Below are 15,299 nucleotides of genomic sequence, written 5' to 3'. Positions count from 1 at the left end.
TCGCCGCGGTCCGATGAGTGGGGCTTAGTCGCCTTCTCCCCCCCCCCCCCCCTCCCTCAGCTTGCTGCACGGAATCTTCATCTGTGAATATCACAGATAACTTTGGTTTCCGCGCTTGCGCATTGTAAAGGCCATCGGCGCCTGTGCAGTATGCTTTGCCCTACTGTGGGCGAAGCATATAATTGCTACTGCGCATGCGCCGGTATTTTCCAGCACGGTCTATGCCCCGGAAGAGTGTCCTGCATGTGAAGACTTCCGGGGCATAGACAGCGCTGGAAAATACCAGCGCATGCGCAGTAGCGATTATATGCTTCGCACACAGTTGGGCAAAGCACACTGCGCAGGCGCCAGAGGCCTTTACAATGCGCAAGTGCGGAAACCAACGTTATCTGTGATATTCACAGATGAAGATTATGTGCAGCAAGCTGAGGGGGGGGAGAAGGCGACTAAGACACGTCCATCGGACCGGACCACGGCGATTTGCATACATCCCCAACAAGATAAAAAAGGTATTTATGCCTCAAAGGTGCGGGGTCGGGGGAATAAAAAATCCTAATAGAATCCTTATGGGACGCACAATTGGGTGATATCTTTACATGATATCTTTACATGATATCACTAAATATGGGTGACAGATTCCCTTTAAAACTTTGGGGCTACAATCTCTGAGCAGTAACTGGGAGGCTGGGATCATCAATAATTGTGATTGGAGGATCCTGAATTAGCTACTATATATACGAATACCATCTTGTATTGAGATCCTATCTGTGAGGATAATGAGCGTGCTTAAAGAACTTCTGATAAAAATTCCTGTTGTTGTTACAGACATAATATCACCAGAAAGGTTGCAAAGATGCATTAAAAAAAATTGGATGTCACTATTTATTAAGGATTGCATTTCAATGCACCATGTAGAAAAATGTCAAATTCTCTGAATGTCTATATTTTAATTCCAGCCTGACAAGTTGGTACATGACAAACCAAAATTCTATTTGAGAGAAAATCAAACATCATGTACGTCTGACAGAACGCAAGCACAAAGGGATAATGCAGACAGGAGAAATCATTCCCTGCAGGACAGATCTTTAAAAAACAAAAACATACATATTTATTCTACCTGAAACCAGATTAAAAAAAATAGGAAATTCTCATCGTCTCTGCTGAAGGACTTGGAAATGCAATTCTTCTCAGCAGTGTAATTCAAATTCATTTCTCAATAATTTATGAAGCAAGTGGAATTGAGAGCTCTGACGGAGGGATTATGAGACGCTGTGTGTTGATGGTGTGTGCCAAAAATTCAGAGCCTCGCAGGCTCTCAAGTATGTAAGTGGAGATAATGCCAAGAGGTCACTGCTAGACGCAGAGGCTTCAGCCCACTTAAAAGGAACTGAAGGAGGGAAACCTGCTTGCCTTGCTGCTGGAGGAGCTGCCATCTTTATCGATTAGAGCGGCCACATTAAAAAATGAGGAAATGCACAGGTAAAATTGGACAAATACGCTTTGAAGCATCCCTAGTGCAAGGATGCGACACACAGCAAATGTTTTCATAAAGTTAACACTCTGCAAAGGCTTTAGATTTATATACACTATTGGGGTCATGTTTTTGAAGCAATTTTCAGCTCAGCTCTTTAATGCCACATATATACCCCTTTTCATAATGCAGATATACGTTTACTCAAATCAATATATGGCATCTGAACAGCTACTTATAGGGGCTGTCCGGCCATATATTATTGAAGACTTATCCTCCATGAATTTCAACAACATCAGATCGAAGAGTGTCTGACACCGCCACCCTAATGGATTAAAAGGTATTCGCTCCGGTGGCCTGATGTAAATACTGAACAGAGGTGTACAGCATCGGAGAATAGGAGCGGCACTACAGTTCTCAGGAGCGGACGCTACATAATGAACGCAACTGTGCAGTACTGCCGGAGAGAATAACAGTCCACCCACCGCAGAAGCGAAAAGTCCAGTTGTCGGTCACCACCGATCTGATAGGTGGTCAATGTAAAACCATTAGTCAATTGTGTTACACAACACATTATCACCTTTACAAAGGGTATATGATACATTTACAGTGTGTTAAGGAAATGAGAGCTCCAGTGTCCACCAGGGCTGTGGAGTCAGTAAGCCAAACCTCCAACTCCTCAATTTCCAAGACACCGACTGACTCAGACTCCACCAAAATGGAATCAGACTCAGACTCCAGAGCCCTGGTGTCCACAGGGCCTATACAGCCAGGCTAAATGGGGTGTCTCATGTTTTGTGTTGTTTTTTTAGAAGCAAATTATTTCGATGTTTGACTGACAGTTTGGACCAGAAGCATTGCTGGTCCGATCCAGGCACTCTCTGATGCTGCAAGCACCTTTGTCTCTGCTGTATCATATGACTGCCTGATCGGGTATTAACAGAGCGCTCCAGCAGTCTGGCCAGCTTCACAGCAGTGCTTACAAGCTCCATTGGAAAGCACTTGTAAGCACTGCGCACCTAGCCTAGGAGAGAATAGTGGCCGGTTACCAACATTAAGTGGTAACTAATATTAAAAGTCCCTTTGTTCTTGAGAAGGCAGAGGATCTTTAATAACAAGTTATGTTTTCACAAACACTTTTCCCCATTTACGATAATGAAAATAACCCTTTAAGTGGCCTGGTCAATGTTCAATAACTTAGGCTCAATTTGTTGATTGACAAATATCTGAAAACAAACACATGAGCATAGCGTTTGTCTTATCGTGGGCAGAGACATCAAACCCTGTCTGCATGTGCACTATTATTGAACTTGCTTCTGGGTCAAAAATTAATAATCACTCAGCCCAACACAGGAGCAAACACACTGAGCATGTGCCAGTTTTCCATTTTACCACTCAAGTGCCCCATTTCATGCAGCCTTTGAATGGCTTTGCAGACATCATCAAAAAAACAGTGAATGGTTTGGGACCAGATGAGCTCAGTTCACAGTGTAGTGGCCGGATGTAAGCTGGTCCGGGACCATTCAATGTTGAGGTCGGATCACTGTGTAGTGGCCAGATGTTAACCGTGAATGGTTTGGGACCAGATGAGCTCGGTTCACTGTGTAGTTGCGTTGGTGAGAATAGCAGGCTATTCAGCGCTGCTATTGCTCCATGTAATACATCACAGCCATAAACCATTCAAAATAATAATTAAAACCAATTCTACAGTAATTTTAGAGCAATCACATCCTCCCCCCCCCCCCCCCTCACTGGTAGCTACATAAATCTAGAGGCTTGCATCAGGATGGCAGTGATGGAGTACCCTGCTTAACCAGCATAAAGCACTCACTTCCACATTATATCCATCATGTTACCAATCCTGACATGGCGTCTGATATTGCAGAGCTGCTGAAATAGTTTTAATTAAGTTCCTGAAGGTTGTGTTGTCATGTTCTATCCAGAATTATACACTCATGGAGGAAAGGTTTGGTGCCAAACCTAATGACATCCCATGCAACTCTGCCAACATCATTAGCAGTCCTACTCTGATTAATTGCCTCAATTCTCACCATTTATCCGTGCTCTGCTCCAACAGTTAGTGCAGGGGGGATCATCGTTAGACTGGAGCGAGAATTAATTACTTGTAACATAATGGTTATTTTCGTTGGTCATAAATTTGACAAACTTGACTGAGGTGGAAGCTGTATTACGCTTCATAGCAGATATGACATCCATGAGCATTTTCTAACAACTTCAGAGCAGGCTTGATCTAAATAATACCAGAGGACTGGAAATCAGTATTCTCCACAATCGGATAGCACATGAGTACTTTTCACATTCATGTAGCCAAAAGGCTAAAACCAAGCAGAGCTGACCGCATATAGTGGCACGGTGCTTTCCTTCATTCTAGGAATCAGCAGGGTCTCAGTAGACAACCCTCCGACAAAAGCATCAATATAATAGCAGCATGCCACCAAAAAACCAGATGCCTTTGTGTATGGGATTCTCACAGCTCTCAACTAAAAAATGATGTCGGAGACAAAAGGAACCATCCTACTGAATTTCAGCCGCCAATCCTTTTGTTCTCCCTGGAGATGAGCCACTTCCAGGGTCATCCAGGCAAGGGCTCTCTCGTAAGAGATCACAGGAGCGCATGGCTGTGACTTTGAATGGGAAAGTTGGGACAGATAGTCAGCTGAATCTTGCCATTTTCAAAGTGGCCAATAGGCTCTCTTTTTTTTTTTTTTTTTTTTTTTTTTTTAACTTCCAATGATTCCAGGAAATAACATACATACAAAGTCACATTGGTCAAATCCCGACCCTATCTAATGTGCTGAAGTGTTTAATAAGTGTGTGCAAAAGGTCATTGTGAAGGGATGAGGAGCAGGGTCATTGTGGAATTACCTATTGTGATTGGAGGATCCTGTGTTTTCAGCTGTGTATAGAGGTGTTACCTATCATTGTACTCCTGCCTATGCTGCCAAGGAGTCTGCTGTAAACTCTTCCTGAAAGAATGGGAAGTAGGAGTCTATAAATTCCCCGATGGACAGTGAAAAGTGCAGGATTACTAATTTTATTCTATTTTTCTCTTTTTAACCCATTTACCCCAAAGCCTGTTTTCACCTTCCTGACTCAGCCAATTTTTACAATTCTGACAACTGTCACTTAAAAAAAAAAAAAAAACAGAAATTTGACAAAAATTTTGAAAATTTGGCAATTCTCAAACTTTGAGTTATTGTGCCCTTAAATCAGAGTTATGTCACAAAAAATAGTTAACAAATAACATTTCGCACATGTCTACTTTACATCAGCACAATTTTGGAAACTTTTTCTGTTAGGAAGTAATAAAGGATAAAGTTGACCAGCGATTTCTCATTTTTACAACAAAATTTACAAAACCATTTTTTTAGGGACCACCTCACATTTGAAGTGACTTTGAGGGGCCTATAAAACAGAAAATAGCCAAAAGTGACACCATTCTAAAACCGGCACCCCTCAAGCTGATCAAAACCACATTCAAGAAGTTTATTAACCCTTCAGGTGCTTGACAGGCACTGAATCAACATGGAAGAAAAAAATTAACTTTTTAGCCACAAAAATGATCTTTCAGCAACGATTTTTTTTCATTTTCATAAGGATAAACAGGAGAAAATGGACCGCAAAAGAAGTTGTGCAGTTTCTCCCGAGTACGCCGATATCCCATATGTTGGGGAAACCTACTGTTTGGGCACATGGCAGGAAAGGAAGGAACACCTTTTCTGAAACAAAAATCAGACATCAGCAAACACTGACGCCCCACTACTCTAACACGCTACCAAGGAAACTACTCTGTACTATTTTTTTTTTTCTGAAAATAACACTAAACAATCGGTCGACATTTACACTAAGATGTCGGCTATGCTACCTAACTTTAAAAAAAAAAAAAAAAGCCTCATGGTGCAGTCTCTGAAAAGCAGCAAAACTGGTCAGAGTGCTGCGGAAACGGGAAGAGCGCGAATGCTCAGTGCAGGACGCTGCGCACAGGAAAAAAGGCACGCTACAAATTCAATTGGGAGGGGAGGTAGGATGGGGAGCTTGAACAGGGATCGGGGAGTTGCTGCTGCTGTGATCAGAGAGGAGTCACAGCATAGGAGACAGATCGGAGGAGGATCTCAGCATGGCAAGATATTGCAGGAGGCACGGTTCGCAGGGGGAAATCACAATGGCCAGCAATGAATCTCTATCCCAGGTACACAACCACTCTACATGCAAACTCTGAGGTAAAGATGTTGTGCAGAGCGGTGATCGCTATTTTAGATTAACCTCTTTGGCCAGAAACTATTGTTCAGCCAATCAGCCCCAAAGGGGTTAATCAGGCAAGGTGATGTTGTGATCACACCACCCATTTTGACAGTTGTGATTGGTGCTGTGCTGGGGCATCTTAGCGTGGTGACCGGAAATAGCGGCACCGTATATATACTTCACTTTGCGTAGCGGTGATATACTTTAAAGCTGTGGCAACTCATTTAATGTAAGTTCTTCTGTTACATGACGATTGTTCATTATAACTCTGCTTGGCCTATTGTCACTTGACTGTTAATGGTAGCCTAAAGAGATCTGACTACATATGCACATCTCTGGAGCAGCTGATCTGTTATACTGACTCCTGATACATACATAAGGCATCATGTTCCAAAGAGGACTATATATTAACAATGTCTATTTAAACAATAGTATTTATTTCTAGTTTGGCCTCCATGTTGTTGCTTTCATACAGTTAAAAACACTTTTGCTACTTTCTTGAAATGCCTCTGTTAATTTTAAATGATTTTAAATATCTTCTAATAAAACACTGCATTTTTATAGTATCCATTTCTATGCGTCTTTATCCCACTAAGTCATTCAGCTTATTGGGGATTGTTTGTTACTACTTGCAAGTTTTTAAAACTTACCATTTCACTTTGAGTCAAGCCAGATGTCACAAGACAATAGTTTCTATTCCTAGAGACTACTGGGCTCTTGAATGAAGGATCTACTTTACTTCTTAAAGGTGATTTAAATGTAGGTGACACACTCCGTTTTGTGTTACTAGAGTGCTTGCTTAAGTGCTGGGGTGGCTGCACCATTCCTTTTAGTTCTGTTGATTGTCTAGAGTCTTCTCCTCTTAAAGAGTTCGGACCATATATTGCTTGCAGTTTACTTCCCACACTTTGTCTTGGAGATTTGGAATTTCTCAAGTGGGTTGCAACTGGTTCACAACGATCTGCATTTAATAATAAAAAAAAAAAAAAGGTAAAATATACATAAATGTTATACAATATGGCGATATACAGTAGATATATACAACCTTGCGCATATGAATATAAATATATATATATATATTTTCTATCTAAGTAGCAGGGTGGCCAGCAAAGTGAGCATTATATTTATTTTCTGACCAAGGCTCACAGTTACGGCCATCCCACTGCTCACCTTTTGATCCTCTTCTTTTTGTAGTCAAGTGCCCTATATCTCTGGCCTCTTTGCTATAGACCAGGGTTCCCCAACTCCAGTCCTCAAGAGCCACCAACAGGTCCATGTTTTCAGGATTTCTCTTATAACTGCACAGGTGAGATCTGCTCACCTGCACAGGCAATAATTCCACCACCTGGGCGATACTAAGGAAATCCTTAAAACCTGACCTGTTGGTGGCTCTTGAGGACTGGTGTTGGGTAACACTGCTATAGACCATGACTTCCAGCCATGTCCAGGCTGGCGCTCACTGCGCTTCATTAGGATACAAATAGTAGAAAAGCCAGCTCACCGGTAGACGCTTGCAGGTGCTCGGAGCTTCGTGCAGACCAACGTCATGAAATGGAGAAAGGATCGCTCCAGCTGCATAAAAATCTTTTTATTGAATTAGAATAAAATACAACATAATGAAGTTCTCCATATGATCACACCAGACTCAGGTAGCGCAAGGGCTAAGCGTTTCGACCTGTTACGGTCTTTATCAAGACAGCAGCTAGGGTTTATCAGTGAGGTACCGTATATACTCGTGTATAAGCCAACCCCCCTAATTTTGCCACAAAAAACTGGGAAAACTTATTGACTCGCGTATAAGCCGAGGGTTAATGGTGGTCCAAGAAGATACTCCATAGATAAACCCCCCATATGCTGCTGCACAAGGGTTAATGCTGCCCCATATGATGCTCCATAAATACCCCCCATAATATGCTTCTGCACAAGGGTTAATGCTGCCCCATAAATACCCCCAATATGCTGCCCCATATGATGGTCCATAAATATCCCCCATATGCTGCTGCACAAGGGTTAATGCTGCCCCATAAATACCCCCCATAATATGCTTCTGCACAAGGGTTAATGCTGCCCCATAAATACCCCCATATGCTGCTCCACAAGGGTTAATTCTGCCCCATAAGATGCTCCATAAATACCCCCCATATGCTGCTGCACAAGGGTTAATGCTGCCCCATAAGATGCTCCATAAATACCCCCCATATGCTGCTGCACAAGGGTTATTGCTGCCCCATAAGATGCTCCATAAATACCCCCCATAATATGCTGCTGCACAAGGGTTAATCCTGCCCCATACATACCCCCCATATGCTGCTGCACAAGGGTTAATGCTGCCCCATATGATGGAACATAAATACCCCCCATATGCTGCTACACAAGGGTTAATGCTGCCCCATAAGATACTCCATAAATACCCCCCATAATATGCTACACAAGGGTTAATGCTGCCCCATAAATACCCCCATATGCTGCTGCACAAGGGTTAATGCTGCCCCATAAGATGCTCCATAAATACCCCCCATAATATGCTGCTGCACAGGGGCTAATGCTGCCCCATAAATACCCCCCATATGCTGCTGCACAAGGGTTAATGCTGCCCCATATGATGGTACATAAATACCCCCCATATGCTGCTGCACAAGGGTTAATGCTGCCCTGTATGATGGTACATAAATACCCCCCATATGCTGCTGCACAAGGGTTAATGCTGCCCCATAAGATACTCCATAAATACCCCCCATAATATGCTGCTGCACAAGGGTTAATGCTGCCCCATAAATACCCCCCATATGCTCCTCCACAAGGGTTAATGCTGCCTCATAAGATGTTCCATAAATACCCCTTATTTGCTGCTGCAATAAAAAAAAAAAATGACATACTCACCTCTCCATTGCTGGGGGCTAGGTGCCGGTGTCCTGAGCCCCTGGCAGTGGCGATATTCACCTGTCCTCGTTCCAAGCCGTGCACCGCTGTGTCTCCCGGATCTCCGCATTGACAGCAGAGGGCGCGCACTGACTAAGTCATCGCGCCCTCTGACGTCACAGCAGGAGGACCCGGAGACACAGCGGTGCACGGCTTGGAACAGGAACAGGTGAATATCACTCTGCCCCCGTCATACTCACCCCTCCTAGCGCAAGGTCTTCTCGGCAGCTCCTGCTTCTCCCTCTGCAGTCTGCTTCCTGCATTCAGCTGGTCACGTGGTACCGCTCATTAAATATGCGCATATTCATGAGTTTAATGAGCGGTACCACGTGAACGCTGAATGCAGGGAGCAGACGGCAGATGGAGACGCAGGGGCTGCAGAGAAGTGCCAGGAGAGGCTAGTATGGTCTCTGACACCCCCGCTCCAAACTCCCCCGCCAACCCCCCTCCCCGGTATATGACTCGCGTATAAGCCGAGAGGGGGACTTTCAGCAGAAAAAAAATGGAAAAATAGGCTGAAAATCTCGGCTTATACACGAGTATACACGGTAAGTATTAGGTTGTTGTTTTTTTTTGTTGTTTTTTTTTTAACATCCACGCTCATAAATAAGGGTTGCACAGAATTTGGAGGTTAGAAAGTCAGGGTTGGATGTACAAAAGTTTTTATGGAGTACCTTCTCAACATAAACACTCCTAATAAATCTCATGGCATTGTTTAGGCTGCGTTCACACGTTGCGTTTTTTTCACGGCCATTTTCCGCTGCAAAAACGCTAAGAAAACGCATCCCATACAATCCTAAGGGATTCCGTGTTGCTGTGCTAATGCAGCGGATTTTACCGCTGCGGAATCGCATTGCGGTAAAATCCGCAGCATGCTTATGCTTTTTGTAGAATCGCGGCGATTTCGCACCCATAGGAGTGCATTGATCCGCTTACTTTCCGCACCATGCACAAAGTAAGCGGATCATGTGCGGATGGCACCCAGGGTCTGGAGGAGAGGAGACTCTCCTCCAGGCCCTGGGTACCAGAATCCTGTAAAAAATAGAATAAAAAATAAAAAATTGTGAAAGACTCACCCTCCGGCGGCCCCCGGAGATCTTCCCGAATCTCACTACGCTCCTGGTATCTTCCGGTCCCAGTAATGCTTTGAGCGAATGACCGCGATGACGTCGCGCTCTCGCGAGCATGACATCATCTCAGGTCCTTCGTGCAAAGCATTACTGGGACTGGAAGATGCCGGGAGCGCTGCAGAGCAGATCGTGGGCCGTCGGAAGGTGAAAATAACAATAATTTTTATTATTTTAACATCCCACCTATCACATTCCAAGGGATGCTAATTGCTTGGAATGTGCAAGCATTCTGCAAGCAGTAAACGCTTGCAAAATGCTTGTTTTCCGTGGGAAAACACTTGCAAATTCGCATGCGTTTTACCAGCGGCGGGAGAGCGGAAATGTTGCGGAAATTTCCGCAGCATTTCTGCAACGTGGGCACATAGCCTAAGAGTTAAAGTCTTTGAAATCCACTTTGAGTAATCTTTACTTGGTAAATGTATGCCTGTCAGTGCACAGCGCACTTAATGTTGTCAGTAAAAGTGCCGCTATATTGTAAGTTATCCTCATCCCACCCACCGCCTACTGATTCACTCTTCTACAAAGAACTTTACGAACACAGCTATCTCCCAAAAGGTTAAAGGGAAAGAGAATAATACAAAATGCAGCTTTGTATAAGGGGAAAGAAAAGACTAAATCAGCAGAAACCAGGACAGCTAAAAGTTAAATTGCTTACAGTAAGAAATCATAGAAATCTAAAACTGAGAGCTAGTGGTACAAAACAAGAAATGTTAACAAGGAAAATTCCATGCAGTCTAGATGTCCATGTTTTCATAAAAACACATCGAATCATCCTATACTTGTAAACCCATATTGTGTGGCACTCTGCACAATTCGCGCAAGGTTAACATGTTCAAGAAAATGTAATTTTCATATCCATTATGAAAGATAATGGTAGAAAACATGTGTCAGTCAGAAATAGTTGCACATGTCTTGAGTGCTATCCTTTTTATAAACTTCATTAGAGCCAGCGATAAAGCTAGAGTGAACGTCAGACTAAAGGCTGTCATACTGGGGTCGGCAGCCCCCGAGACAGGCTGTACATTAGTGGTCCGTGCTCGGACATCAGTCTGAAGCTAGAGGTTAACTTCACAGTATATTTGGGGTACGCTCTGGGAAAGTTCTCAGCTCATGTCAAACAAACCCAAAGGGTATCAGTCACCAGACAAAAATGGTCCCTTTGGCATCTTTCTAGCTGGTATGGCATACTTCTTTTTCAGTGTGGCATCCTGCTAAGAAATGCATACAGCTCAATATACATTTTTTCTTTTTCACATGGAAGCCTATAAGCAATGTATGCCACTATCTGCCTATATACTGTAATATTTCTGAGGACTCAGCAAACCGTGCTATTTCATCGTGCATGGGTTCACACAAAGATTAGCAGTACAATAAAAGGTTTGTTTTATCTTGGACTATGCGTTTGTGGAGTGAACTGTTCCCTTCATCAGGTCCTAACATGCGAGTTGAACATAACATGTTTTAAGAGGCGCTAGATTAGATGGTGTGACAGGACTGACCCATGGGATGCAAACTAACTCTTTGTAAAATGTAGTTTGTTCAGCTTGCAAGTTAAGACCTGAAGAAGGCATAAGTTTGCTCCAGAAATGCATATTCCAAGAAAACGTGACAGATTACCGATGAACCCCTGGTGCTATTCTGTTCAGCATTGCTTATTGCAACATGTGGCTTCAGAGCTTAACTGCAAAGAGTACAGGTGCCTCTCCAGGGCGATGAAGTGCTGCATCAGAAGCTACACGATTCTCTGTACATCTTAAGCATTGTGACTATATCTTAGCACAAGTAGGTAAGCAGGGGGAATCTAGAGATGGTGTTGGCATCACTAAACATTGTTGTATCTCTTTTTTAGGTTATAACAGTGTCAAAATACCCTTATTCTGGGGGCATGGCTATGTAGCTGAAGAGAGGGGACGCATGTTAGGAGAGTTCCCAAGAATCCTCCTTTATCCTGCAACTAGGACCTTATCACTGCAACATACCTGGCGGTACTTGGACCCCTGGATATCGGGACCCACTGGACTCCCGTGGAAGGACGTGGAGTGGCTCTGGTGAGCCAACGGCCGGGGAGGCCTGCACGAGGCGGCGGACATCTTAGACACGCGCTCTGACAGTGAGAGCTGCGGCGTTGGCACATACGGGTGCAGCGCCACCCGGGCAGTGAACATCCATTCTGAGGACTAGAGGGGACGCGCCATGAGTGCCCTGAAAGATTGGGCCCTGCGTTCTCCCCCCCACTGATAGACTCGCTATACCCGTTGGCGCCATTACTGTGGGAGCCTGTGGACTCCCTTCACTGCTGTTGTCTCTGTGGGTGCTGCAGATCCCCCTCCCCTCTCCTAGCTGCAAGAAATCCTATTGACTCGGCACCAGACGCTGTCCTCATAGGCTCACGTGTCTCCTCTGTGTGGGAATTATTCCTGGGCTGCAATCATCTAATAATAACCCTGCTGTGTTCATCATCTGACGTGTTAAATCACCAGAGCATATACCTCTAGTTATCTTGCTGTGCCACACTGCCATTGATCATGAATTGTTCTAGGGGACCAGGAGCAGCAGAAAAATTGAAAGTGTATGCCAGACTCCATCCCTCTGAAAGTACACGATCTCTTAGAACCAATCCCTCTCAAGCTCAGCGTAAAAATCGTCTATTTGGGGGAGAAGAAAAATCTGAGCAGGAAGAACTGACCCTCAAACAGGCATCCGAACAGTTGATGCAGGCCATCTCATTGAGTAGGACATCCCTAACTGAGAAAATAGAGGACGTATACACTGAGGTGGGACGGCCTCGACAGGATACGCAAACCATGAGGGGACACATTACAGAAGTGGAGACCAGAGTGTCCCAGGTGGAGGACACCATCGCGCCTATGGAGGCCAAGTTAACAAAAGCGGCAGGTTCTGTGAACGCCTGGAGGCAGAAAGCGGACGACCTGGAGAATAGAATGTGTCGGAATAATATTCGTGTCATTGGTCTGCCGGAACGCTCAGAAGGTCAATATCCAGAGCAATTTCTGGAAGGTTGGCTTAAGGCTTCTTTGGGAGATGAATTCTCTCCTATGTTTGTCGTTGAAAGGGCTCACAGGGTCCCTACAAAAAAACCTTCCTCCGGGAGCCCCACCTAGACCTTTCCTGGCACGTCTCCTCAACTGTGAATACAGAGACACTATTCTGCATCTTGCACGGCAAAAAGGCCCCATCAAGTTCAACAATGCCGTGATCTCGATTTTCCCAGATTTTTCCATGGAACTTGAGAAACAAAGGGCACAATTCATCGAAGTAAAGAAGCGGCTCAGAGAGAAAAATGTTATATACTCAATGAGCTATCCGGCCCGGCTCTGGGTTGTACACGGGGGCTCCTCTGTGTTTTTTACGGATCCAGCGGAGGCGACTGAGTGGCTGCGGTCTCATATGGGATCCCCTGCAAAGAAATCCTAATATACTTACTGCTAACCTAAATTCTTTTATTAATGGTCTAATGGGGGCTCTCCTTGCAGGTACCCAGTTTACCAACTATACCGGACACTGAGACCAGTGATGGTATCCCCTTGCTTGTGTTTTGCTAGGAGCATGAGACTTTGCTCCACTAATGTTTGGTTCCTGTTTTGTTTTCTTTTTTACAACAGTTTTGATTGTTACTTAGGTAAAAGTCGCAGCCAATGGCAATTTCAATCTCTATGTGGTGCCTCTAAATTCTGCTCGGGTAGTACAGTATGCCATATTCAACGGAGTAAACATGGGGTCTGAGATGATATGTATGACATGGAACGTGAGAGGTATAAAGGCCCCTAGGAAAAAGATCAAGGTTTTCTCGCAGATCAGACATTATCGTCCTCACATTGTGGCCTTAGTGGAGACGCATCTGACCAGAGATACTGCTCGGTGCGTGCAGAAACCTTGGGTACAATGGTCTGTCCATGCATTTCACACTAGTTATTCGAGAGGGGTTTCACTGCTGGTACATAGAGATGTTAGATGGGAAGCCAGGAAGACCTGGAGGGATCATGAAGGTCGCTTTGTTTTTGTACATGCATTAATACCAGGAAATATGTAATCCTATGTGTTAATAACGTCTGGGGGAGTCTCTTCACTGAATGTGACCCAACTGTCACTATTTATGGAGGGTAGCGGGTGGCTAGATTTATGGAGGAGGAGTCACCCTGAATCAAGGGCGTATACCTGACACTCATCCACTAAGCGATCTCTATCGCGCATAGACTATATACTCGGATCCAGCGGTCTGGCGATGTGGGTAGACAATATAGAACATGGCAGTAGGGGGATTTCAGACCATAGTCCGGTCATTCTTAAACTTAAATATGGGCAACCAAATAATAGGATGTTCGGGAAGTTGAATCCTTTTTGGTTAAAGTTGATGGTGACTCCAGATAGAACGATCGATCAATTGCATTGTTTCATCTCATCCCACCCAGAACCTCAAGATATCAATTTATTTTGGGATGCCCTTAAGGCATATCTGAGGGGTTGCTTATCCGCCATGATTTCTTATATTAAAAGGGTAACCTCAAGGGAGGATGATGAGATGGAGCGGAGATTGAAAGATTCAGAGGCTGCATAGAATCGTAGAGTTGGAAGGGACCTCCTGGGCCATCTGATCCAACCCCCTGCTCAAAGCAGGATTCGCTAAATCATCCCAGTCAGATGTCTGTCCAGCCTCTGTTTGAAGACTTCCATTGAAGGAGAACTCACCACTTCTCGTGGCAGCTTGTTCCACTCATTCACTCATTGATCACTCTGTCAAAAAGTTTTTTCTAATATCTGTGTCTCCTCCCTGTGTCTCTAACCAAACTAGCGGTAACAGGACTGAGTGGTTGGCTGCTCAGAGGTTATATGCTCAGCATACGGACACTAAGTCCAAGCGTAAACTATTCTTTACTTGCCAATCTTATTTTGAGCCGAGAAACCAGGCAAGCAAACTCTTAGCCTATTTGGTGCACCAACATAACACCTCAAACACAATACTACAGATTCATAAGCCGGATGATTCATTGGTATCTTCAACCGAAGAAATACTTGGCTGTTTTTATGATTACTACAGGACATTATATGAATCTAAAAGTGACTGACAGCTTGGGGGGTTTAGACTATTTGTCAGATATGACATTCCCTACATTAGACCCTGAACAACGGGCCCTTATGGACGCTGAATTTACTGTGGAGGAGATAGAAAATGCCATAACGGACATGGCCTCCGGGAAGGCCCCTGGGCCGGATGGATTCCCTATTGAATTGTACAGGAAATATCGGGATATATTAACGCCACTTTTGGTTAAAGTATTTCGGGGAATCTGGGAAAGGAAATCTATGCCTGAATCCTTTTCAATCAATCAAATTTATTATCGCCAAGTACATATTACATATACACAAGGAATTCTTTGTGGCAAAGAGGCAACATAATATATAACAACAGATACAACAAGTAACATCTAACAAGACAGAAACAGTACAGTTGTGCCCAAAAGTATTGACACCCCTGCAATTCTGTCAGATAATACACA

At 44.1% G+C, this 15,299-nt stretch overlaps 1 protein-coding gene across 1 annotated transcript in view; it reads right to left on the bottom strand.

Moving 5' to 3' along the window:
* BRCA1 (BRCA1 DNA repair associated) overlaps positions 1-15,299 on the bottom strand; it is a 189,609-nt gene that overhangs the window by 85,074 nt on the left and 89,236 nt on the right. Inside the window, exon 11 of the mRNA XM_073562633.1 lies at positions 6,385-6,695. Within this exon, the coding sequence (XP_073418734.1) occupies positions 6,385-6,695 (311 nt within the window). The remainder of the gene's footprint in view (positions 1-6,384; positions 6,696-15,299) is intronic.

Source organism: Dendrobates tinctorius, unplaced genomic scaffold, assembly GCF_039654945.1.
Source record: "Dendrobates tinctorius isolate UK_male_01 unplaced genomic scaffold, ASM3965494v1 ptg000360l, whole genome shotgun sequence".
Classification (NCBI taxonomy): Eukaryota; Metazoa; Chordata; class Amphibia; order Anura; family Dendrobatidae; genus Dendrobates; species Dendrobates tinctorius.
This window is presented reverse-complemented; position numbering and strand designations above follow the sequence as displayed.